At 38.6% G+C, this 26,272-nt stretch overlaps 1 protein-coding gene across 3 annotated transcripts in view; it reads right to left on the bottom strand.

The window, feature by feature from the left end:
• Positions 1 to 26,272, bottom strand: part of LOC101170674 (A disintegrin and metalloproteinase with thrombospondin motifs 20) — a 91,713-nt gene that overhangs the window by 49,980 nt on the left and 15,461 nt on the right. For 2 of the 3 annotated variants that reach the window (XM_023955653.1, XM_023955654.1), the window contains exons 4-11: positions 20,668 to 20,921; positions 18,216 to 18,299; positions 17,710 to 17,834; positions 17,588 to 17,628; positions 17,157 to 17,262; positions 13,802 to 13,948; positions 9,828 to 9,969; positions 9,501 to 9,605 (exon numbers count right to left, since the gene is read on the bottom strand). In XM_023955653.1, the coding sequence (XP_023811421.1) occupies positions 9,501 to 9,605; positions 9,828 to 9,969; positions 13,802 to 13,948; positions 17,157 to 17,262; positions 17,588 to 17,628; positions 17,710 to 17,834; positions 18,216 to 18,299; positions 20,668 to 20,921 (1,004 nt within the window). Of the gene's footprint in view, positions 1 to 9,500; positions 9,606 to 9,827; positions 9,970 to 13,801; positions 13,949 to 17,156; positions 17,263 to 17,587; positions 17,629 to 17,709; positions 17,835 to 18,215; positions 18,300 to 20,667; positions 20,922 to 26,272 lie in introns of those variants that run through there. The other variant, XM_023955655.1, reaches the window with a different exon arrangement.

Below are 26,272 nucleotides of genomic sequence, written 5' to 3'. Positions count from 1 at the left end.
CGACATAAATTCACAGAGAAAAAATAGATAAAACACAAAGACAGAGAAGCTGATTGTTGAGCAACCTCAGCAGCTCTGAAACAAACAAAAAAAAAATTGAAGACTCTGAGAAACACATTCAAGAAGTCCAAAAGCTTTCCTTTGTGGAGGCAAAGACATTCCCTCCCCTCCCAGCTCTCACATCCCCCTTCCCCCACATCAATTTAGAAACTGTCAACCCAGACCTGACCATCCCCTCTGTATAGCTACCCATCCCCCTTATCCCCTGATGGGAAATTGCAAAAAAAAACCATGCAGGGACCACCACAGTGCAACCAGGCAGCTGGACCCAAGGAGCTGTCAAACACAAGGGGGACTGTCTGTCAGAGAGGACCAAAAGACTGTGTAAGCCTCTGAGGCATTCCACCCTCCCCACTGGCAGCCTGTGTTTACAACTGCTTTGTGTGTCTTGAAAAGGTGATGTAGGTGAAAAAAAGACTTTAAAAAATGGGGAGGGGGGGCAGTGAAATGGGAAAAAAAACATCTGTGTGAGGTGATGAATGTGAACATACACATAAAGTGTGTGTTAAAAAGGAGAGTACAGAGGATGTGGACGCATCCGGGGTCATGCTTGGTTTCAATTAGCGTCTTTGTGAAGTGGGCAAACACACCCGGGGAAACGCTGATGTGAAAGTCAGCTTTCCTAGAAGGTTGGTCAAACATTGACCTGGGTTGGTAAGGTGGTGAGAAATTTGAAGGTCTTGAGACCAACCAGTCCAGCTGTGACAAGCATGCATTTCAAATTAGGAATCTTACAAACTCTTACACCTGCACATGCTCATTAGTCGCATGCACATCGTGTGCTGTAACTAAATACATCATTTGTGCAGAAAAATGTGCAACTTTTGTACCACTTGGCTGTCAAAACCCGTAAAACACACTAAATAAAGTTTACCCAACTAACCCATAAAAGGATAAAGAAGGGTCATCAGCAAGCTAATTGCAACAGGGAGGACTGTGAGGACAGCAGCATCTGCTCTGAGATTCTCAGCTGGCTGGTTTGAAAGAGAGCACCCTGTAATTCCCAGGAAACCGTTGCAGGGAGCACCTTATTTCGAAAACCAACCATACATCACTGCAGGAATGAAAAGGCAGAGAACTGATTTGCTCTCTCATTTTCACACGGTTGTTTCCAAAAAGCCAACACCTTTCATGTTGTGGTATCTTTCAGAGATTGGGGGCTTACCTCAGGATTGACCCATAAGGACTTATTTTGACTCCTGGCCTCAAACATCCAACCACTTCAGCAGAGGACTAAACAAATAACCAAAGGAAACAAAAGTCACATCTGGAGCCATTTGTATAAATCCGACAATTTGGACCACCACTGCTGCTTTTCAGTATTCTTACACTTTTATATGTCTTTTGACCTGAATTATATTGAGGTAATAAGAGTCAATTTTGGAAGTACAGATAAGGGAAATCAATTGACTTGACATATGTTTAATTCTTTGTCCCCTTTAAGACTGCCATCATGCAACCGTGACCTAAAGCAGACTTTTATTTTACTGTTTTACCTAGTTGGGTGTCCCATTTTCTATATTCCTATAAACAGGTGTATTTCAAAGAGATGTAAAGGTTATCATTAGAGAGAATGAGTAGTTTGGCTCACTCAGCTGTTCCAGTCAAAAGCACTTCAGTGGTTTTACTTTTACTGTTGGTGCTCTTCACTTTGCAAATACAGTACATACTGTACTTCCTGTAGTCAACTCTTCAAAGCTGCATCCTATTTATGTTTGCTTAAAGGATTTTTTAATGAAGTACAGCCCGACATACACCAGTACACAGCAGTCAGAGAACTTGGAAAAAAACACTAATGGTAAAAATTTGGCAAATAAAAAAATGCATTGAAAGTAAGTGAAAAGGTTAAATAACCACATAAGAAAAAAAAGAGAGAAAAAACAAATATTCGCACATTTTGCTTCACAACTGGGTAGTTCTAGGTGGGTAAAATGGAAACTGCCAAACCCTTTTCAATGTCCTATTAAGCTCATCTGTCTTAAACAGGACCATTTTACCAAAGTCGATGAAAGGAAAACTCATTTCTCACATTTTAGTTGGATTTGGTAAGAAATGTTAACATTTTTTACATTTTATTTGTATTTGGCTTGCTTTTGAACTGCACTCTTGTGAGCATGAACATCACTAAAATTGTCTTTTTTATTCAGGGAAGCATAGCCCAAAATGACTCAGACCACAAAGAAAGAAACCCACCCCCAAAGAAACTCAGTAGGTATAAATAATATAATAAGTCATCTCACTATACATTAATATTCCTATGTGGAACGTTCGTGGATAGCCACAAATTTGGGTAGGCATCTAAAAAAAAAACAATTACATTGATACTTTATTTATCCCAGAACGGGGAAATTCTTCTCCACATTTTGACCCATCCCCTGGGGGGGGGCAGTGAGCTGCAGGCTGGCCGTGCTCGGGGGGCGACAGCTGGCTGGGAAGAGCGGGGATCATTCTGCCAACCCTTTGGCTGTTGGACGACCTGCTTTACCGCCTGAGCTAAACTGCCGCCAATTACACATTTCCATAGGATTTATGTAATAATTGCGTATAAACTACGTAAAATACACATAAAGTGCATGATTCTCAACCCCCAAACATTTTGAACAGCACTAAACCAAATTCACGCAAAGACCTGTTGACCAAAACCCTCGATGGAAATCTTTCCAAAGGGACGAATGACAAACGCAATAATACTTATGAATTACATATATCACACATGTATCACGAAAGACCAAAATTTCATAGGTGGAAAGTGCGCAAAATGTACATAGTGGCATGGTCTTAAGCATCTGCATCTTCTCTCTTCTACGGGTCTGCCAATAATTCTTTTGTTTTTTCATGCTGTGGTTCTTTTTTTCTTTCTTTTCTAATTATAATGCATGGTGTCACTTACCTTTCTTGGTATACTCTGCGGTTTTCTCAGTTTTATGTGTTTACTAATACAAAAAAAAAAAAAAAAAAAAAAAAAACTTCTAGACTTAGCATCAATTTCTTCTCAACTCTGAACAGGGGCCTGGTAAAAAAATAAATAAATAAATAAAAAACTTGACTTCATTTCGTGCACTAAATTCTATATCACATGTCATATGCCTACCAACAACAACCCACATTGAACAATTACTGTGTTTTTCAAACAATAAGTTGTTCCGGAGTATAAGTTGCAGCACCCAAGGATGCATCATAAAGTAAAAAGTAATCATATACCAGTAAATTGCACTTTTGGGAGAAATATATTTACCAAAATACGGGGACAAGAACGGACATTTCATCTTGAAAGGCAAATCATAATAACAAAATAGATAACGATAATAGACTGAATAAATGCACGCTTTACTACTGTAGCACATAGATCCTTATTTATTTATTTATTTACTTCATGAAACACAGGAGGAATCTAGTAAATTAGAGAACAAATTAAAGAACATGCTAACAAGTCAACTAATATATGTCACTTCAAATCACTAAATCTTGAATTTTTCATCCTCTGTGTCACTTTGGAACAACTCCGCCAAGTCTGATGTAAGACTGAGCAATGCTTCTTCTCTCTTGTGCTGCTGTCAGTAGAAACTACAGATACACACACCTAAAAGCGCCCTCTAGCGGTTTTGCTATTTTTTTTAAATCACATTTAACTGGCACCTGAGAATAAGTTGCACCCCCAGCCAAACTATGCAAGAAAAGGTGATTTACTGTATATATAAGAATAAGGTAAAAAATATATATATATTTTTTGTTTTGTTTTGTTAGCCGAAAGTAACATCATTACTAAAATTAGTCACTCTAGCAAAGGCAGGACAAGTAAACATGATTTCCTCATTTCCTAAGATAAATTAAAAAAAACAAAGAGTGTAACATCCATTGTTAACCTAAAGGTCCGTCTGTTTGACTAATGATCAAGTAAAAAATTTGCATTGAGTTTGGTGGATGTTTAAAAGCTCAAGATGATGCAAATGTTTTGACCAATAATAGCATGTAAAATCTAGAGAATGTAATGATTGCCTTTTTTCCCTTCTTGGGTTTTCTTAAATGTTTCTACTTGTTTGTGTTCTTCAATAGAAAAACTGTCACAGACATAAACTGACTGTGCTGTAATTAGACAGATGTATTTCTCTGCTTTCACACAGTCTGCAATGAAAGCTGTGCTCAGCGGACACTGTAATTCCATCAGCAAAGTATGGGATTTCTGAAACAACAATCCTGTTGTTGCCAAAGTCTACAGAGATACCAGTGATGATGGCAAATTAAAGTGGCAACATCCGGAGAGGATCCAGGGATTAGTTGACATAGACACTGATACCAGTCTCACAATCCCAAACTCTCAAACCAGCACACGTGCACACCCCGCCCCGCACAAATTTACGGACAAAACGCACAAGCAGCCCAAGCATCATCCAGCGAGTCTGTCAGGTTGCCAGCAGAGCTCCAGCCAACACTCACCACCTCCGCCAGCAGACTCCATTCTGTCCCCGGCTTTACTTTCCAAGAGCTATCTATCCAACTCTAATTGGCTGAAACCGGAGCAGGTCAACGTTTTTTTCCAAGGGGTGTTCTGGACGTAAAAAAAAAACAACATCCCCCTTTTATTTACTTGCACTAACTGGTCAATTAATGAATCTTTTGAGATTATCTGGAGGCTTTAAGTTCCCCAACCTTTTTCAGGCCACAGACCAGTTTAATGTCAGACGATATTTTCACAAACCGACCTGTACTAGGCTGCAGTCAATCTGTATCTTCTGTAAAATATGAAACTTTATTTGTTCCCATGATTAAAATGTGATATAGATTTTGCCCTTAACCAATAACTGTCAGAGCGCAATTTTCAAAAATCTGATGGCAACTTCAGCCTCTTCTGACTTCTAAGGTGCGATGGATAAATACAAAAAACAGCAAACTAAAACAAAACCTAAAACAGTTACTAAAACTGATAATTAACCAATATATAACACTAAAAATAAACCCGTTGTTTAAGCAAATTCATTAGCATCCACATAACATAAGAAAGTTAGTTACTGAATAATATGCATAATTATTATTGTTAAGGTTTGTGGGACCAACTGTCGCAATAAATCCATATTTGTAGTAAAGACTCCTGGTTTTTGTCTAATAAATGCAGGCTTCTTTTATATTGAAGTCAAAGGTCCTTCTATCTATCTATCTATCTATTTATCTATCTATCTATCTATCTATCTATCTATCTATCTATCTATCTATCTATCTATCTATCTATCTATCTATCTATCTATCTATCTATCTATCTATCTATCTATCTATCTATCTATCTATCTATCTATCTATCTATCTATCTATCTATCTATCTATCTATCTATCTATCTATCTATCTATTTATCTATATATATATCAATCTATCATGATTTTTAAAAATGTATTTTACATTTTCAATAAAGTACAATTTTCAATAAAGGTGCTTGATGTAAGGATTCATTACTTTATTATTAAAAATGCTCTTTTCATGTAACCCCTCTGACGCCTAATGATGCAAATATGCATCGATCCACATCTGCCTCAAACCTACCTTAATTTAGCATCTGCTTGAAAGCAGAAAAATCATCAAGTCCAAAAAAATCATCTAAATGAACACAATGGATATTGAAAGACTTTTTATCTATACTTTTGTTTCTTGACACCGATTAATGGAACAGCTTTTCAGAGGGAGTGCACACATCCAAAGCTTTGGCTCTACAATCTGAGCAGCCCCGTCTTTAATGGCACGCTCACTTATTAGCGGACACATCTGTACCGTAGGTTGTGCGTGTGCACTACACCTTTGACACATCCTGGCATGATCACCCCCCCCCCCCAATCAAAATGGGGGGGAAGGCGGGCAGAAAAGCAAAAGAGAATAAGAGAACAGGGGATTGGCTGTATTTACAGACAACAAGTGATGGGATGCTCTTGTTAGTGTGGCCCACTGAGCCAGATCACAGAGACGTGCTGCCAAGAGGTCATGTGATCACATTACTCACTCCAGCATCCTGTTGAAGCATTACACAGGGAGTGAGAGAAAAAAAGGGGGAACGTGTACAAGCAGAGACTGGGAGAAGAAGGGAACAAAGAGGGAGAAAACAACTCATGAACCCTGCTGTGCCCATTGCCCTATTGTAACCAAGCAGCACACAAACTAACTTGTTTTCCCCCTCATCATTTGGTGGACGTGCCTCCTGCCCACTTTTCGGGCACCAAACTCAATTACCCAAAGCGTTCCGATCTTTGTTTTATAACCCAACAGAACAAAGAGCTCTCCCCAGACAACCCAGGCCCAAGAGGTGGCAGCTATTCAGAGATTCCCTTTCTATGATGGCATGGTTCCTTTGATGTAATAAAAGCCAACCAGGCCTTCAAAATAGGTCTGCGGTGCTGTGGTCCTCCCCCATAAACCACCAGATTTGACACCTCAGAAGCCTGACCCTGTAAAACCTCAAACTTTAACCTCACAACTTCATTGTTAGAATAAAAAAAACTTGGAAATGGTTATGAAATGAGTAGATGGTGTGACATATTACAAATAGGTTGTGTTTGAGAGAAGGGAGCCACTAAAAAGTTTTTAAAAAAAAGCAAGAACTAAGACATTTTAAGAATAAACAATGTGGAACATACACAAAAGAATTAGGGAGAATCATCGGGGCGTGCAGATTACCAGTCTTTGCAGGCCTGCACAAACACACAAACACACCACACCAGAGATACCACATAAAAGAGCACTTGTATGAGCAGGTGAACATTGGTGCAGGGTCTCCATCTCTTTCAACTCGTGCTACTTCAAACAGCACCCTGCATGGAGACGAAGCTGGGGCCTCCGTACCACAAACAAAGGTGGTGCCACCACACAAGAAAAGATTGTAGTTCCTACGGGAAACACTTCCCTTTAGAGCTTTTTGGAAAGTCTGCATCGCTACGTCTGTTTTAAAGCAACACCATGACATTTTACTAATTTACTTAGAATTTTATACATTGTCCAAATAATAATTGTTTTTTCCAGCTAATTAAAACACGTGTTTAACATTTTAAATAAAAGTGAGCCAATCAAAAAAGAGGATGAAAAAGTGATGCTCTGAGTTTTATTTTTTTGTTCACCCCTAAAGCTTTGAACGTCTTAAATAAACTCTAATTAGTCAAATAAACGTCGTAAATAGTCTTTGCAACATATTAGTGCAGCCCAATTGATGTTTTTGTTCAGTTACATTTTTGGAACAATAAAAAAAGAAATAATTATTTTTTCCGTCTGGTATTTCTCTGTTTAGGTCCACTGTGAACCAGGTCTGTGACAGACACAGAATTCCACAATACTGGGAAAAAAAATGAATCAGATCTTTTTAAGGAAAATAAATGGACATTTGTTGGAATTTTAAGATACTAAATAAAATCAATCAACATAATGGAATCAGCAGTTTTCTTGATAAATCAAATTTTTGCTCCATGTGTTTCTCACACAAACATGATGGGATCAAAATGCGAGATCCAATCCCAGGCACATTACTGTTTAGTCTGGTTGTTGTAGTTGGATTAAGATGTTAGTTATCCCCTGTTAACCTCTTCCCACTGGAGCAGGCAAGATCCAAGAGCTAACATGATGAGGAGAGAGATGGAACCAGATGAAAGGAGTCCAATGAGCAAGGCTCTTCCAAGGCAGGAGGTTAAAGGAAGAATAGAACCCACCTTCTCTGCGCTTTCCTTTTAATGCATGTTCAGAATGCTAATCATCAGCCCACCACCTCCTCGTTCCCCTGCACCTCCAACTCCCTCCTCTTCGTCTCCTGCTCTGCAAAATCACTGATGCGAGGCTTTTGTGAGAGCTATAGTTGGCTTCAGCCTGTTCTCTGTTACAGGCTGACCACTGACCCACTCACTCGGCTTTTAAAGAGGTTTTAGGGTCACGGGTTCACAACAAGGTGATTCAACTGTGAACGGCAGGCGGCATCCTCTTTCAAATGGACCGAATCTTCACCTTTTCCTCTCAAGGCCTTCTCCCTCCACTTTTTTTCCTTCCTCGCCTCTTTTCTCTACTTTTCCTCTCCCCATCTCTCAAACAGCCCTTCCTTCCATGTATCCTCAGGGACTGACCCGCTGTCTCGGCTCTAATTAGCATAGTATCCCAGAGTGAGAGGAACATGAAGGCTAATGGGGGTTGAGGCCCCCTGTTACAGGACTGGGGGTAAGGCTTCATGTTTCTCAGTGAGGCCATCACCTGACTGTATTTACATGGGTCTCTTCAGACAGAACACAGACAGAGTAATGCATGACAGATTATTATTTTTGCTGCGGAGAGAAAGTGAAATAGAAGATTTAAATTCAGATTTAAAGCCCTGCTCCATGGGAGGTCTGGACTGTGTCAGGAATGCAATATAGCTTGAAAAAAAAGTGTAGAATTCAATAGTAGTGTACCTGGGAGAATCAGATAAAACATTATGAGCTGCAAAACTGATTTATCCTCACCAAGATTATTATATTGATCCCTACTTCCATACTTTGAATGATGAAGTGACTCTATTAATCAATTTTATGTGGGACAGTAGTGTTTTTAACCCAAAATAAATGAATAAATAATATTGATTTACAAATAGGTTGTGTTTACATAATTTCCTTCTGTTGTTCTGTAGTTACAATGTCTCAGGTTGTTTTTTTTAGAAACTGGTCTTGTAATTCAAAAATTAAAATTCTGGTTTAACCCTGCCTTAGGCAAACCTGAGCTTCCAGAGAGACATTTTTCCAGTTAAACCAGACTACTCTGGCATGTAAACACTTTTGCCAGGATTCGGTTCAAACCTCGATTTTTGGGTCACGGTTTTGTTTTGATTCAAGATGTAATATGTGTATTGCTGTAAAACATCGACCAAAAAAACAATAACTTTTGAAAAATTCTTATTTTTTTATTTGCTATTAAGTAAGTAATAATGAAGAAAAATATTCAGTTGACTCATATTAAGCCTGATATAACGTCATTTTAAACAAAGTACAAAATCTTTCCTAAATTCCTAAATTTAGCCCCTGTTTGACACTTTCAACATGAGGATCCTTGTGTGCAGTAGGGATGCAATCAGTCACTTTCCGCACAACTGGGTTTAGTGGTGTAACACGCAACATACCGTGGTGCAGCGGTAGGGCGGTCGACCCATGATCATAAGATTGCAGGTTCGATTCCCGCCTTGCACGCCTATGTGTCGAAGTGTCTTTGGGCAAGACACTGAACCGCCTCTGGTGGGAGGTTGGCGCCAGTGTTCGGCATCGGAACCGCCGCCAGTGTGTGAATGTGTGTGTGACTGGGACTGTGACTGTAAAGCGCTTTGGGCCTTCGTAAGAAGGTAAAAGCGCTATATATAAGTATAAGTATACGCCATCAGTGTGTGGCATCCCCGCAAACACCCATACATTTTTTTTCACTTTTTTTTATAAACTTATGTATTTAAAACAGACATGAAAATGCTCACCATTCCATGACCACAGTCAGTCCCATCAGCTAGGGGCATGTGTTGGGTGCGGCAGCCCTTGTGGTCCCCTTCTGAACTTGTACACCATAACCTTTTGCACTGTTTCTGCAATAAAAAAAAGTGACCAAAATATCACTTGCATTAAAAACAAGCCTCCTAAGGCGTGCAAGGTAAACCTGTAATTTGTTTAGTCATAGCAAATGTACTTACAGAACAACTTTTTGTATATATCAATTATTATTTGACATTTCAACAACAGTTGATGCTTAAATCTTTCTGTGAAGTCAAAACCACATTATGCTGTTTATCTAGCAGAAGTCAACTAACCATGTAGGGGCAAATTTGGGAACCGGGGCCAAACATCAGTTCACACTGCCTGTTGGCATTGTAGATCTGACCCGGCAGCAGTGTGGGGAGTTCATAAATTCTGCCTACAGGCTCATCCAGGAGGCACTCCCCATACCCGGTGCTAAAAGACAGGATGTGTACAGTAAGTCAAAAGACAAGCACTTCCACAAAAATATCAGTTTGTTTTTTTTGCCTGTAAAAAATGAATGACTGCGTGATCTCTTTCATAAAAACAAATATAAAAATTTATGTTTTTGTCTGTGATCATCCCTAGATATGTTTCTCCCTGTGGGTGGCCTGTTTTGTTGTCTGGAAGAGACATCACTTCCTCTCAAAGGTCTGCTGTTTAATGCTGTCTCTATTTAACTTGAATTAGGTTTCAAAGACTGAATGAAAGCAACATTTCTGCACAGGCTAAAATGGATCTCCATGCTTACCGCATTTTCATCCAAAGCATATTTTCTGTGCTTAAAGTCAAACAAGAGCATTTAGACTCCCCAAACACCTTGAATACGTTAGATTAATCACTTCTGGCTCCAGCATTGCATAATAAAAGCATATGGGGTTATGTATCAGCCACACCTTGTGAAACGGTGCAAAAATTCAGACAACAAAAGCCCAGCTGGACTGAGTCTATATGTGCAAGCGGGCTGTATATAAAATCACCTTCATGGCTAAAAAAAGGAAGGATTCAAACATGTTAGCAGAGTGGAGCTCATCCACAAAGGGTCTGTACTGTCTATTTTTTTTGTTTACTTTGGAAAAAAGGAAACACTCAGACAAGACGTGTAAAGAAGTGTAATTACACAACATGTCTGCACCGCTCTGACAAATTTCCTGCTGGATTGAGCCGCTCAAACACCTGCTCAACAAAGAGCCAGCTGACGTGACAGGCCAATAATTATACAGGATTATCCCGGGTTAACATCACTTTGTTTCTTTGCCCTTTCATTTCCAGCGGCGGTGTAAGGAGCCGCGGCACATGTTGCATGGTGGCAGGGGCAGATATGCACAAGGGGCTCACAGCAGCAGTGAAAGATAAGCCAAAGAACAGCCTGTCAAAAAAAAAAAAAGTCCCAGTGCCTTTCAGCAAGGGGTCATCTGTCTTGTCAGAGTCCTGGAATGACACGATGATGAAGACGTGTCAACAGGAAAAGGGGATTAAATTATATAGAAAACGGCAAAAATGTTAAGAAAACAATAAAATAGTTAAGTAAAGCATCATAGGGGTGTGAGTATACATTTTCAAGCAATTAATTAAACAGTTTTTAACAAACTTCACATTTAACAGATTCAGTGTGTCGTGTATTTTATGAAAAAGTACAAGTGTATATTTAGGATTGAAAATAATTATAATGGCATCATTTACATTTACATGTGGATGTTCATTCACTGCCACTTTATTAAGTATACCTGTCCAACTGCTCATTAACACAAATGTCTAATCAGCCAATCACATGGCAGCAATTGAATGCGTTTAGACATGCAGACATGCTCAAGACAATCTGCTGCAGTTCAAAGCGAGCAAGGAGAATGCAAGAAAGGTGACTGAAGTGAACTTGAACATGGCATGGTTGTTAGTCTTAGGATTTCAGAAACTGCTGATCTAGTGGGATTTTCACCCACAACCATCTCTAGGGTTTACAGAAAATGGAACCCACCTTCATATCAACTGAGCATGATTACAACACCACAGCCTACCTGTGTATTGTTGGTGACCATTTCTATCCCTTCATGACCACAGTGTACCATCTTCTGATTACTTCCAGCAGGATAAGGCTCCATGTCATAAAGCTGGAATCATCTCAGACTGGTTTCTTGAACATGACAATGAGTTCACTGGACTCTAATGGCCTCCACAGTCACCAGATCTCAACCAAATAGATCACCTTTGGGATGTGGTGGAACAGGAGATTGGCATCATGGATGTGGAGCCGACAAATCTGCAGCAACAGTGTGATGCTGTCATGACATTATGGACCAAACTCTCTCAGGAATGTTTCCAGTACCTTGTTGAATCTGTGGCACCAAGGATTTAACATGGTTTTAGCAAGGTGTACCTAATAAAGAGGTCGGCGAGTATATATGAATGCGTATCTCTTTTACTTTGATTATTTTATTTTCCAATCAAATAATGACTAATCATCTTAGGTAGGCTATATCAATGTATATCTCTTTTATCTATCTTCTTTTGTTTTTTTTTGTTTTTTGTTTGTTTTGATTGCTTGAAATAAATAAAATCCAAAACTTTAAGGATGATTGGTTGTTTCTGAATGAAACTAAATGATAGAAAATAGCATGAAAGTTTTAAATGTGAGCATCAATACGAGAAAACCCAAAAATAAACCAGACCAACTCATTTGTGCGCTTGTTTTTTTGTTTCTGTTTCCTGAATCCTTCCATATGATTTAAGAACAAACTGTTTTCACATTTAACTTCCAACAATACTAATTAAATTCCATTATTGTCATAAAATATGCTGTAGTATAAATATGTTCCTCTTAATTATTAGTAAGAAATAAATCTGTAAATCATAATTTTAAGTTATGTTACATTATGAGTTGAAGCAGCATTTTAAAAGAAATACAATTTTGAAGTGAAGAGTGCAGTACTTCAAGAAAAAAAAAAGAACAGTTTTATTATGGGACTTTACAAAAGGACACTTTCCTCTGCTTTCCATTCAATTCACAATAGCGCCGCAATTGTGAGACAAGAGGTAGCAATAAGGGAATTCTTTCCCTTAGAGATGCTCCAGAACTGTCATGACCCCTACGTTTTTCTAAGCAAGCAGGAATGCTACACACTCAGTTAGTTTTACAGGGAGAATAGCTGGTCAGAACTCTGACGCACTTGACCAGGTTATACCTCGAAGCAAGGATAGTACTGTAGAAGTTCAAGTGTGAATCAATAGGACTTCAAAAGCACTCAAACTTCAATTCCCAAGAGTTTGAGGCTTTTTATTTCCCACCATAGGAGCACCCACCCTGTACCAGGCACTCCTTTCATCTCTCCATTCCATGGATGGAGCTTTTTTTCCTTCTTTCATAGATCCCTTATGGCTCAAACTTATTTCTTTATGCATCTGGCATTAGGTTACTTAAATGTAGATTTACTTTATTGCAACAAAAATATGACAAACAAATCCAAAAAATTTCAGAGAGCGATAAAGATTTGATCTACTCCTCCAAAGTTTTGTCATTGAGGTCACTGGAGGCTGGAAATATTGCTACACAGGTGACAAAATACCGAACACTAGTCTTTCAAGATGCATTCAGTCAACAAATGTGGTTTTTCTAATTGACAAGGAGGAAGAGATCAAATAGTCATGGCTATGCATAAATTATGACTAACATTTTCCTTTTTTCTTCAAACTTTTCCTGTCCAACAGCTGAGCAGACAGATAAGAGCTGAAGTCTCTTTTGTTGGACATATTTTACTGGTACAACCAGGGATTGAGGATCTTCTGACACACAAGGTGTGTACTTGTATAAACCCCTATTGTAATTTAGGCTAAACATTTTTATATTGATTATATTTGTATCATCTTTTTTTCTTGGATGGAAAAGAATAAGAGAAAAGAAGGGAGTGATGTTAGAGACGCAGCCCTAATTGGTTTGTTGGGAACGGTTAAGAGTTCCTGAAGAAGTCATTGCTGGTTCTGTCATGCAAGAGTCTGAAGTCATGCCTGTCTGTGAGGGGAGGCAGCTAAAAGAGTGTACAGCAATCTGTGCTCAGGTCAGCTGAAGAAGACCCCCATAATCAAACAGGAAATACTCTTTCAACATCAAGCACTAACAACTGAACACAGTTTACATTGCACTGGCCTGTCTGCAGAGCTTTCAGGGACACATAGAAGCCATTTGTTTTGCTCGATACATCACAACAAAAGAAAAGCATATCGGTCAGTTCATATGCTGTTTAGAGATGGAAAATAAAGAGCTGGATTTACATACTCCAGAAACTCTGTGATGTACTTGCGGCTGCACTTGGACCACGACCAGGGATTGGTGTCATAGTTGAGAGTGGGGGCCATGACATGGTACTGGTGCTTCATTCCCGCCTCCCGGCACATGGGGCTGTCATCGTGAGGCATGTTGAACCTGGTTGCAGAGGGGGATGAAAACGAAAGAGGTAAGACATGGTGAGAGGACTAGAAAGAGAACACACAAAGTGATTATCAGCTGCTTAACCGCTGTGTCGCCGTAAGAAGGATAAATGTCACAAGGTTTGGCAGTTTTTGAACAGGGTATTGCTCAACAAAACCCCCATAGGCTGCCACACACAGATGCAGAGAGAGATATACTCCAGTCATGGAACATTATTTGCACTATTTTTTACAGGGAAAAATACTTGGAACTTAATAAAACTATTTGGCCAGTAGGGGGTGCAACATTTTATACCAAATGTTCCTGTTAGTATCCATGACCCCCCACATGCTGGTGAGAACTGCCTGTAACCCACCACTTCTAGGTCAAAGCTCACCATCTTACAATTTCAAAGAGCTTAGAGAAAGAAAGAAAAAAATCTAAGAGAAGCATCTCTACTCAAACCAGCTTATGTAAATGCAACAAATGCTATGAAATTTAATTTGTTTATAGATTTACTATTATGTTTTCTCACTCTAGACTCCATAAAATGAATGTCAGAAAAGCATCAAACCAACTAAACATTTTCCGTTGTCATTTTAACTCCTCATAAAATTGTTCAATCTGTCAAGGTCAAATTATTGTTATTAATTTATGATAGTTATATTATTATAAGTACTTAACAGATAAAGTTATATACTTTGTGTTCCCCTGGACTGACTATCCAATAAAGGTGAAAGTAATTTTTTTTTCCAAATGTCATGATGAAATGTCTAAAACCAACCCATTCGTTGGAGTAACATTTTTTGCTGACTTTTTTGGCCACTTACACACCGCCTCATTTAACAAGGTAACATTTTGGCATCAATCAAGCAATAAAGCCCAATTCTAATGAAAATCATGTTTTGGTGCTTTTAACATGTTCGTGTTGCATTTTTCTGTTGATGGAGGACTTAATAAACTTAAAATGGCATATTTTTAGCAAACTTGTGTAATTTCAGGAACAGATGAAAAAAACATACAACGGCTGCTCTGCTCCATTCTGATGCATCCACTTGCAGACAAATAGATTCCTGTACGTCTTTTTGTTCGTTCAAGCTGGAATTTGGATCAAAACTGTACGGCTGGATAGCTCCAAGGTGGCTCGCTATTTTTTTTGTATCACAAATATTAGGTTGGGGGCGTGAGGTGCTGTAAGCTATCACGACAGCATGTAAACAGATGGATGATGGGAAGTGGGGGAAGGGGCTTACTCAGGGAAACGCTTCAAAAATAGATCAAAATATGATTGCAGTGAGACTTTAAAGATGTTCACGATGGATGCATCTTTGCAGACCACCAGCCGTGTTTCTAGGTCATACTTAGAACAGTCCTGGACAAATGTTTTATCTCATCTTGTAGTTTGTCACACAAACCGTAAAAAACATAAAGTGCATGCACACTTGGGTACACTCCCACATCAGGAAACCATGCAGCTGTACGGTGTCTGAAATGTTTACAACAGGATGAGGGGCACTGAAAAGCTTTGAGGAACACAGATTGACTGAGGGGTCAATCATTGGTCCATGCAAACGAGGTCTACCACTGCTGGCATTGAGCCCACACCACGGGGGCTGAGGGTCTGAGGGCAAATACCCAACAAATAACAAATGGAACAAACTCTGAACACAAAAACCACTTGCAGCCTCAAATTTGACTATGAAAATGTGAAAGTGTTCAGGAAAAATTTCAAATAACTGCATGTGTCTTATCATTACCATGACGGGCAGTTAAGGCCATTTAGGGTGTTAAGATCTGACTCCGATAAGGGGACAAACGAACACAACAGCTTGAAATGCTAAGGTGCAGATTTCTTAGTGCATTTTAGTTATACATCGAGACTTCTTTGTAGCTTAATCAATAAAGGAATCAATCTTGATAACTGGTGTATTTGGCAGGTCCAATAAACGTCTGCCTTCATTTAGTCAAAGCTTTTAACTTAATAAAAGCCTGGCTCATCAAAATGGTATCCTGATTGTGACTTTGGCCTGCCTGAGAAAAAACACATTTGTCTAATTAAACCAAAAAGACTGCTTTGACACATCTGTAAGGACAAACCTTTGTTATGTAAAAGGGGAAACAGACTACAATGCAAAACATATATGATGTAAAAGTCTGAAACTGAGAAAAACAATAAGAGAAAAATGATAATTGTCTTACATTCTGTCAGTTCTTATGATCTGACATTGGATGTCCTGGAGTTAATTATTCAAGAAATTAACTTTGAAAATACAGATCAGTAATTGCACATCATTCCATGTAAAAAAAAAAAAAAACAACAACTCCCAGTGTTTTTAAAAATTCAGTACTTTACTCTCCTCCCTCGAGCGGCTGACACTTTTAAGAACTCACGCCTACGAGTGCAGCGATCAGCCATGGCAAGAGTCAGAGCCGACTGGGCCTCCAGCTGCTTGAACTTTAGTATAAACAGATCCACATGAGATGCACGGGGAGAGGGAGGAGGTGAGGATGCAAGAACCTTCCATCTGCTGCTTCTCCCATTCTGACTTTGCTCTAGAAGAATGTTAAAGCTTGACAGAGGAGGGAGGGAAAATATCTTTCATTCTTAAGCACACCAACATCAGTCCTTCTTACTGTCAGGCAGATAAGAGGTGAAATCTTTCATTCTCTCACAAATAAACTGTGTAGAGGAAGTCAGTAGGAAAAAAAAACTCAGAAAGCATTTCTAGATGTACATCTAAACCTATGGGGAAAAAATGTGAGTGTAGCCTATAGATATCTGCTAAAAACGGATTTTTTTTAACTCAGATTTTTTTTTTTTTTTTACTCTTTAGAAAAACGAAATATTTAAACATATATTGTTCTATGATTTAGGATTTTTTTTGCATGAAACTACTTCTATGTTTTTAGAAATCTTCCAACCATTGCAAAAGTTATTAATCCTATGTGTGCTTTTTTCATTATGTTGACACTAAATTTCATCTTAGCTGGGATTTGTCAAAGCACCAACCTTAGAGCTGTGTAGGAACGCATTATATGCTGGCATGTTATTAAAAGTTTTTTTTTTTTTTTTTTTACTTTATTATGTTTTGCACCTGTGTCTGCTGCACCCTATGACTCTTTATAAGAGGGCTTTTGTTGTCAGGGCTGCCTGTGAGGGCGGTGTGTGTACACTGTGTTTAAGGTTGAGAGCGGCTGCTGCAGGCTCTGAGCTGCAACTTACACATGGCCCAGCTCATGAGCGATGGTGAAGGAGGCACTAATTCCATTTTCTTCGCTGATGGAGCAGCTGCGGTACGGGTCACACATGGTTCCAAGCTCTGCAAGCCCTACACAAGCACAGGCACCAATAAGCACATATAAACATTCAGCTTTGTGAAGGGAGAAAAAAAAAAGGGGGGAAAAAAGGCACTTTAGTGCTAAAGGCGATTAAACCATCAAACCAGTGTTCTTTTCGAGAGATTAACACAGCAAGTCGCCTCCCTTCCTCCCCTTTTTACCACTCCGTTCTGTCACTATAATATTATTATCTGCCAGCTTTCCATAAACTCATTACTGGGCAGGGTGTAAGATCAGCCCAGTGGAGCAGAAACTTCATTGCAACAGACCAGACAGTAAAGATATTTCTGCAGAAAAGCAACAAAAAAAGTTTACCTAAAGTGTCACATTTGTGCTTTGCTCTGCAGATGTCTTCCCTGAAATGCACAAAAAAAACACTATTATTATTACATTTTTTGTACAACATACAAAAAGAGGAAGGAAGCTGTGTAAGGTACCTGGTTATGAGGAGTGCGGTGTCATGATGAGAGGGATCACTGTCTTCCTGGACATTTTGGTTCTGTTGCCAGACACAGAAGTTGTGAAGCGTCGTGGCAGCGTCAAAGCTCACTGTGGGTCCTTCCTGTTTTACGTTAAACATCATATCATAAAGGCGAAAAATGTTAGACCGTTTCTTGAGTAACTGAGAACTTAAATCAAGCAATTGCTTCTGCCGAGTAAAAAAAGAATTGTTAAAATCCGGAGTGCAATATTAAAGAACACTAAAGTGATAAAGTAAACTACAGTGCACTCCTGCAGCAGAGTCTCCTTTGCAGGTGCATTATAGGAGTATCATTTCTCCTCCACACTGACCTCTCTGGAGACCTGAGGTTGACAAGAAAGTCTGTGTCCTTTAAGAAAGGTTCCAAAAAAAAAAAAAAACTGAGCTGCAGACACCTGCGATGACCTCAGCCATACTGAAGAAAACCCTGCATAAACGTCTCATTCAAAACGCCACACTCACCTGTTCGTTGTGGATGATGACCAGCTTGACAACCATGATGTTGATGAGATTTCCTACACTGGGGTCTTTGTACACCGCTGCTACCTGTAACAAAGACAAAACACACAGACAAAATAGATGCAAAGCTAATCAAATTCAGAGCACAGACAATTGGTAAAGCTGATTTTCTCAACTCAGAACCTGCAATGTATAGCACAGTTAAGTAATATTTTTTTAAGCTTAATTTAAGGCTGCAATAATTAATCTTAGGGTTTATTTAGACTGGGAAAATCCTTTGTTCCGGATCAAGTCCCGAATCTTGCATTTGGTCTGTATTTAGAATGGCTTCAAGCAAACCAATCTGTTACAGACTAAAGCTTGTAAACAAAAAGAGATCTCTTCAGTCATTGGCCAGGAACTACGAGGGTGGGAAAAAAAAAAAACAAGAGAAGAAAGGACATGCTGCGCATTACAATTCTTATCGGGACAGTTAACTTTTTAATATTTCATGTTTGGATTACAGGTTTTGAACTTTGGGAACAAGACTTTGGACTTGTTACTTTGGTACGGCGGAGGCATGCTGCAAAGCGGTTACTGGTGATGTGTGTGCTTCAACTCAGAGGATGCTAACAGCTGCAGTGATGAGGAAACGGCCGGTATGAAAGTAGGCTGCTTAGTGTTTATGATATATAGATTGTCGGGAAAACAGTGAGAAGCAATGTGTGTCATGTTAAAAGTTGTTTTATTGAGTTTGCATTCATTCGGCCACATTTCAGTGAGTTGCTGTGTATAATCTTTGTTGTGTTTTGACATTGTTTTGAGAGAATTCTGTCAAGGAAACTACAAGGTATCTATTATGATGAAGTCACAGCAGTACTGAGCGTGTGCTGCGTAATGACGAGACACAGAAAAGCATGTATGAAGCATTTTCAGTGGTGTTAAAATACAGGTTCTAACAAGTAAGCAGTTGGACTCTATTTTTCTGTTTGATAACGCGACAATTGTTGCTTTATATTTGTCTGCGGCTCATTTGTTGTTCCGACTCTGTTTACGTCGGCTACGGTGGCCATTTTGGTTCAGTTGTTCCGCTCCAAGGACAGATTTTTTCAGACTGAGGAATCTATGACTGAACCGAAGCTCAGTCCGACTGGAAACTAACCGAGACCTCCTCCAAAGATGGCTCAGAGAGCGGTTCTTGGTCACGGACCAGGGTCCGCTTGGATGTATTCAGACTGAAAATCAGTTCCAGGTTATCGAGGGAAAGGAACTCTGGCTCACTTTAAGATGACCAAATGTGTCCAGTCTGAATACACCCTTATCCAGTATTAGCTTTTCAATTGCTTCATAAAAGAAGGTTTAATCAACATTAAATTTCAATTTATTTCCCCAAGGATTTAATAACAATAATAATAACTGAGTACTGTAATAGCAGTATCATGTTATGTATAATAATTGGAGCTGACAGCCCCTTCTTTTCCTCCCCACCTCTCTTGTGCACCAGCAGACTCCTGAGGCTGTCTCCGGCCTCATGACAGGAACTCATTAGTTCACTCTAAACATTTAACTTGTCTTAGCCTAAGGGAAGGGAACAGCCTGCCTATAGGTAGCCTATATTTGCAAACTCTTAGTTGCAACTGATTCCCACTGAATTGATGTCTGTACGCTCTCAGGTCTGTGTGCTAATGCAATAGATATGTGCTTTGCAATGCAACAGCTGTGAGTGAAAGCAAACATACACTGCCTAGAGTCAAAAATAAAAATAACATCTAAAATAACAAAAAAGACATGACTAATAATGGGAATAAATACCTGCCATCACCCCTACTGCTAATAATAGGAACCACATTGAAAATCGAATTTACATGATGCAATTTTACACTGCATTGCAGTATAACTCTACCTACCAAATGGTGCCAAGCAATAAGGAAATGAAATACAGTAAACATATTGCAATTTGAAATTTTGTTCTTTTTTAATTTATGGAGAAAAAGAGTAATAGTGATGAGCTCCTGCAGTTTCCTCTATTACTTTTAATGCAAAGTGAATCCCACTGCTGACACCAAATGAATGTTATTTTAGTGACATGACACTAAAAGATTTTGGGTCAATGAGGTAAAAACTTTGTGAGGTTTTGTGTTTTCAGCTACAAAAATACAAAATACAAGAACACTAAAACTAAAAGTTCAGACCCTAAAAGTTTGTGAAAACAAAGATACCAAAGAATTATGTCCATGAAAACTCTCATTCATCCGGTTGATTCCATCATAGTGGTAGGTTTAGGGGCTGTCATCTGGACTTAGTTTTAAAGTTAGAAGACGTTTCACCTCTTATCCAAGAGGCTTCTTGACAAAGCCTCTTGGATAAGAGGTGAAACGTCTCCTAACTTTAAAACTAAGTCCAGATGACAGCCTCTAAACCTACTACTATGACACTAAAGAATTGTTATAGTATTTAGGAACGTTACTTTACTTACTACTGACATGATTGTAAGGATGTAGTGTTCCAAGTTGCGACCATGATGTTGGGCCATTTTAGCATCTGCCGTCACCATGAGCTCGACGTAACGTGGATAAGAGAGGAAGCGTTTGCGTCTGCGCCCGGGTCTGCTGTGCTCTCCGGTGGAGTTGGTTTCATGGCTTTCTTGTTGTTCTATAGTGTTTCTGAAAGAGTCCAGCTCCTTTCTCATGTCCCCTCTGCTCTTAAAGGTGACAAGCTTCTCGGACACTTCTGTAATGTAAAGAGAGAAAACAAAAAACTTTTTAAGTTGGATCTGTATAATTTGAGCAGCAATAAATCAATTCAACACAGGTATACCGTACTTTTCTGAGTATAAGTCACTCTTTTCTTGCATAATTTGGCCAGATGTTTGACTTATTCTCAGATGCAACTTATACATGATTTTTCTTCTATAAATAAGCTAATGTGATTGTTATTTTCACACTAACAACTGCTAGAGGGCACCGTAAGTGTCTTTGTCAGTATTTGGCACTGGCAGAAACGCAGAAGAAGACCAGTTTTCAAATCAACACCGATGATGAATAATTCAACAGATTAAGTGATTTAAAGTGACATAAAGACTTTACTTGACTTGATAGTGTGTTCTTTTTGCTATAGTTATCTCAATAATTGTTCATATGTTGCGCAAAGAAACTAGACATTCATTCAATTCCTCCTATGTTTCATGAAGCTAAATAAGCATCAATGTGTTACGGTAGTGCAGATAATCAGTCTATTATTGTTATCTATTACATTATTATTTTTTGCATTTTAAGATGAAATGTCCATTCTTGGACCCGTATTTTATTGAATACATTTCTCCCAAAAGTGTGACTCATAAATGATTTTTTCTACTTCATCGTGCATTTTTTGGCTCCTGCGACAGCAAAGTACAGTAAATGGTCCTGCTATCAAATCAAATCAAATCAAGCTTTATTTATATAGCACTTTCACAACACAGATCACTCAAAGAACTTTGCATAAAAATATAAACAATTTAAAAACAAAATAACAAGACAAACAAATGTTTTATTTAAAACATTCACAATACCGATAACCCCCCCCCCACACACACACACACACACACACACGCACACACACTCGCACACATACACACTCCATGATAAAAAGAGTGATAAGATTTTGCAATGTAGAAACCTGGCTCTGTGCTGAAGTGGGGAAACGATATTTTGGGGACATGTCCACATCAGTGACCCCCACTCAAGTTCACGGAGTACACTACCACAGGACCCCTTAGATCTGATCAAAAGAGTCAGACCTGGGATATCCCACTGCAGCGAGCTCGTTCACTGAGAAGGGCCAGTCACTGATGTGGAGGATCCCTCTGAGGAAAACACTGGAGTTACAACTAAAATGTAAAAGGAATAAAGTAAAAATTAAAATATATTTAAAACAACAAAGAAAAAACAAATAAATATGTTCATAAATCAACCTTAATAGACATATAAAATGGTAAATGTGAATAAAAAAATAAAAAATAAGTAAATAAATAAGTAAAAATAAATAAATGTACGTACATACACATCTATATAACTGGTAAAAAGAGAACCTAAATACTTAAAATATCAAATACGTTCCTAAATTTTAACTCAAAGCTAGATTAAAAAGGCATATGAAGACAGTGAGTGTTACATCAACAGGTTTTAAAGACAGTTTTGCAGAGAACAATCATAAAACACTATATCAAGACAAAACGAGTTTCTCCTGAACATTAAGCTTTTTATACAAAAACTCGTTCAGTCAGGCAGTTTGCACTACCTCAGATCAACTTACTTAACTCATACCAAGAAATCGCATGGTATTTTACTGGCTCACATATGGACCGGCTACAGTCTGTACTTCACAAAACCCATAAAAAACCCTAAAACTCTGCTATTTTCTGAGAATTATGAAATCCAAGCTCAAAGTAACAAATCAAATGTAATATTTGATTCCGTAATAAAGGACTGTTATTTACAGGCTGTAATAGAAGCTTTTTGAAGTCTTTTTTCTAATGAGATTGACAGACATTTTCAGCTGGCTCAGTTGTCTCAGCTGAATTGCATGTGTTAGGCTGGCTTTGAGCAGCAGATTCCTTTACCATGACAGGGTGAAGGTAAAACCAGGAGGCTGAGCTATAGCACGAGAGAATGTATTCATAACATGAAGGGGAAAATGAAAGAAAGATTGATCAAGGCAGATGTAATTGTCAAACTGTAGGTTTTTCAAAACATTTTTGAAGAACTACATTACTATTGGTAAATTTTCTTTTTTTTTTGTTCTTTTAACTGTTGTGTAGCCCAGTAATTCATTGGCATGTGGGAGAAAGTACAAATTATAAGAAAAAAAGTTTCTTTCAATTCCCAGTTTGATCATCTTTTGATCAATTTTACAAGTGTTCCCAGTGGCCTTTTAATTATGAATATCCTGCTTTCAAGCAAAATCCAGAAACCTGTGTCATTCTCTAAAACATACTGTAGTTTCTGCAGAGCAGTAGTTCATTAGAAATTCACCTCTGAGTTTCTAGAAAGGACTCAGAGGTAAACCCGCCTCCGTTTCCCATCATCCATCCGTTTACACACTCTCCTGCTAGCTTACAGCCCCTCAGATTTTCAGCCTAACATTTCTGGTGCAACATATATAGCAAGCAATATTGGAACTATACAGCCGTAGGGCTTTAAGTCAGATCTCAGACGAGGAAAACAAAGATGGACATGGATCTAGCCCTTTACAAGTGGATGAAACAGAATTGAGTTAAGCAGGGAGTACAGCACGGATGCCAGCCGACTGTAGCTTTTTTGTCACAATTAATATCTTTTTTTTCATGATCTTTTTTCATCTTTTTCTGATTCACCACGATCTGAATAAAGAAATCCTTTAAAATTTAAGCCTAATTTTATTTATGAGAAAAACGCAAGAACATGTTAACATACCAAAAACACAATTTTCATCAGGGTGGGTCCTTAAATGAACTTGATATAAGTTGTAGAGTGGAAATATTTGATGCAAATTTCTATTTTTTCAAATCTAAAGTAACTTTAGCTTGCTATTAGATAGACTCAGACAAGTCTTTCCGAGTGAACACTATCTAAAAGCCAATAACATTTATAAAACAAATCTTAATGAGTACAAAAACAGCCTTGCCAGGGTTTCTGAACCAAGCATACAGTCTGTACTCTGTCATCCTCAACAACCTCCTCAAAATTGGACAGCCGGATCGCTGTGAAGAGTTCCATTGTGTTAAGTAAACTCAATCTTTCCAGCTGGTCACACAAAGAGTTATTGTGTATATATATATGGAAATTCTTTTTCTTTTTTTTAAAGCGGAAAGATAGCTCAATGAGTGCACAGCAAGTATTTGGGCAATATTCTTGGTGGGCACATGAGGCAGAACACACATCTGGAGCTGCCATAAGACCAAAGCCAAAACCAGACGAAGAATCAAAGTCACTACCAAGCTCATCTTTGGGCATACGCCAGAACAGATTTGTAGTTTCTGAGAAAAATCACTCTGCGGCCAATCTTGCAACACTAAACCCGTTTGATAGACTCATCAGTGCAGACAGTCATCAAAGAGATCTTCAAAGCACAGTCCAGTGTCTCCACCCACAAAAATAGATACCGAAACTCAGCTAAGTGATTAATTTAAAAAAAAAGAGAATGTATATATGCTGTATGATCTCTGTTGTAATGGTATTAAAATAAGTACAGATTAGCCACACACAAATGTTCCCAAATCGCCTTAATTCGAAATCCCCCTGCTCTCTAGCTGGGTAGTGAGCTGCTAACCACACCATTAAAAGGCAGGGGTTACTGTCCTGATCTGCTAGGCGCACATAAGCACACAGGACACTGACTAAATAGTAAATAAACTCTTCTGAACTAAAAGACTGAATTTTAAACATTAGAAATAGAATATTTTTTTACTTAAATGAAAAAATAAGTGCTGTTTTTAATAATAAAGATATAATTTGATCAAGTAAGTTATTTCAGGTTGACCTTGTTTGTGTTCAAAAGCCCAATTTTGAGATGTCAACTTGACTCAATGATCTTTTCTGTGCCTCTACTTAGATTTCTTGTGAGAAGCATCAAATCCAAAACACCAACAAAGGAGAACCCAAATTTCACTGCTGAACTAATTAACATTCTTGTACAGCGACCTTCTGAGAGTTTAAGCATCCGCTCCCTGGGTACAAATTATAAAGACACTATACTTTTGCTTTATGTTGTATAGGTAGAGCCTTGCCTCCTTACAAGTTACTCAGTTTACAAGAATTTAACTGATGACACAAAGGGGGAGGAAATATTGGAACTCCTACAGGCAAAAGTTCAATTAAGTGCAATTCTGTGGCGAGACAGGGAGAAGCAATGAGAGCTAATTGTTGTTGTTGGAAAAAAAAAGCTTTTAAAGTGAAGTGGTGCAGCTTTGACCCCGCTGGAAGATGTGAACTTCGTGCACTTGCAGTTCAACTCAGTTCTGAGACACATTAAAGAGAGCGTGGAGGTCAGAGGAAAAATGTGTTTGGAGCCACAAACCTCCTCTCAGGATGAATATTCCCTACCTACAGATACTGAATAGCATTAGACTGGTGCTCTTTTAAATTACAATCATACTGAGCAAAATTATAGTCCTTATGAGTAAAAAATCCAGATGTTCTGCTAATTAAAACGACTGGAAAAGTTTTTAACCTACATTTATCTTTGGGGTTTAGGTCAGAAGAACTTGCAAATTTACATACTTTAAGTTACAAGTCACAGGTTATAATGTTTACTTATTCCACTTTTACTGGTATATGCGGTTGTCTCTAATGTTTATATCTGTTGACCAGGAACATCAGTTAGTTGATAGTCGTGATACAACATACTCCCAAGTGTCAACGTGTGGATTTTTATTTTGAAAACACAGAATTCAATCATCATTTTCATTTTGATTGACTTCCTTTCTAGGCACTTCACCCTAAAAGAGCAAAGTCAAGAAGCTGGAGACCAAAGTCCATTTCCGAGTGCGTGCAATGAGCTCAGTCCAGTGTGGGTCCTTGAGCAAGACTCTTCAAGCTACTGGCTAACTATGTGGCCATAAGGGGGCCCAAGTCTGGGTCTCCCTGTGCCAGTCCCCAGCCCGGATAAAACAGGAAGAGCATTATGCGTAAAAATCTAATAACATTATTTCTATTTTTCTAGGCAGGCGTCTAAACTAAAAGTGTTCCATCCAATTGGTCAAAATGTAAAGATTTGATAAATCTTCAATTCTTCAAGCTGCCACAAGATTGTTTTAGCATGTGTGTAAACAATAAAGGTAACCCTTTATTGCAACTTAAGCCGTCTTTTGCCATACATGTATCACACAGGCAGATATCGCAATGGCAATAAACTTGCAATCTATTGTGCAGGTCTTCTTTTTACCATGCAGACCTCTACATCAGTGTTTTTCAACCGGTGTGCCGTGGGAGATGGTCAGGTGTGGTGTGGGAAATTACCCATTTTCACTGATCTAAAAGCATTTACCATCTCCAGGATATCAGATCTTTGTTCATCCAAACAGGCCCTGATAAAACACTGAGTAGTTAGGAATATAAAAGATC

The sequence above is a fragment of the Oryzias latipes genome, chromosome 6 (assembly GCF_002234675.1).
Source record: "Oryzias latipes chromosome 6, ASM223467v1".
Lineage (NCBI taxonomy): Eukaryota > Metazoa > Chordata > Actinopteri > Beloniformes > Adrianichthyidae > Oryzias > Oryzias latipes.
Note: the sequence above shows the minus strand (reverse complement) of the source record. Positions and strands in the feature narration are given on the sequence as shown.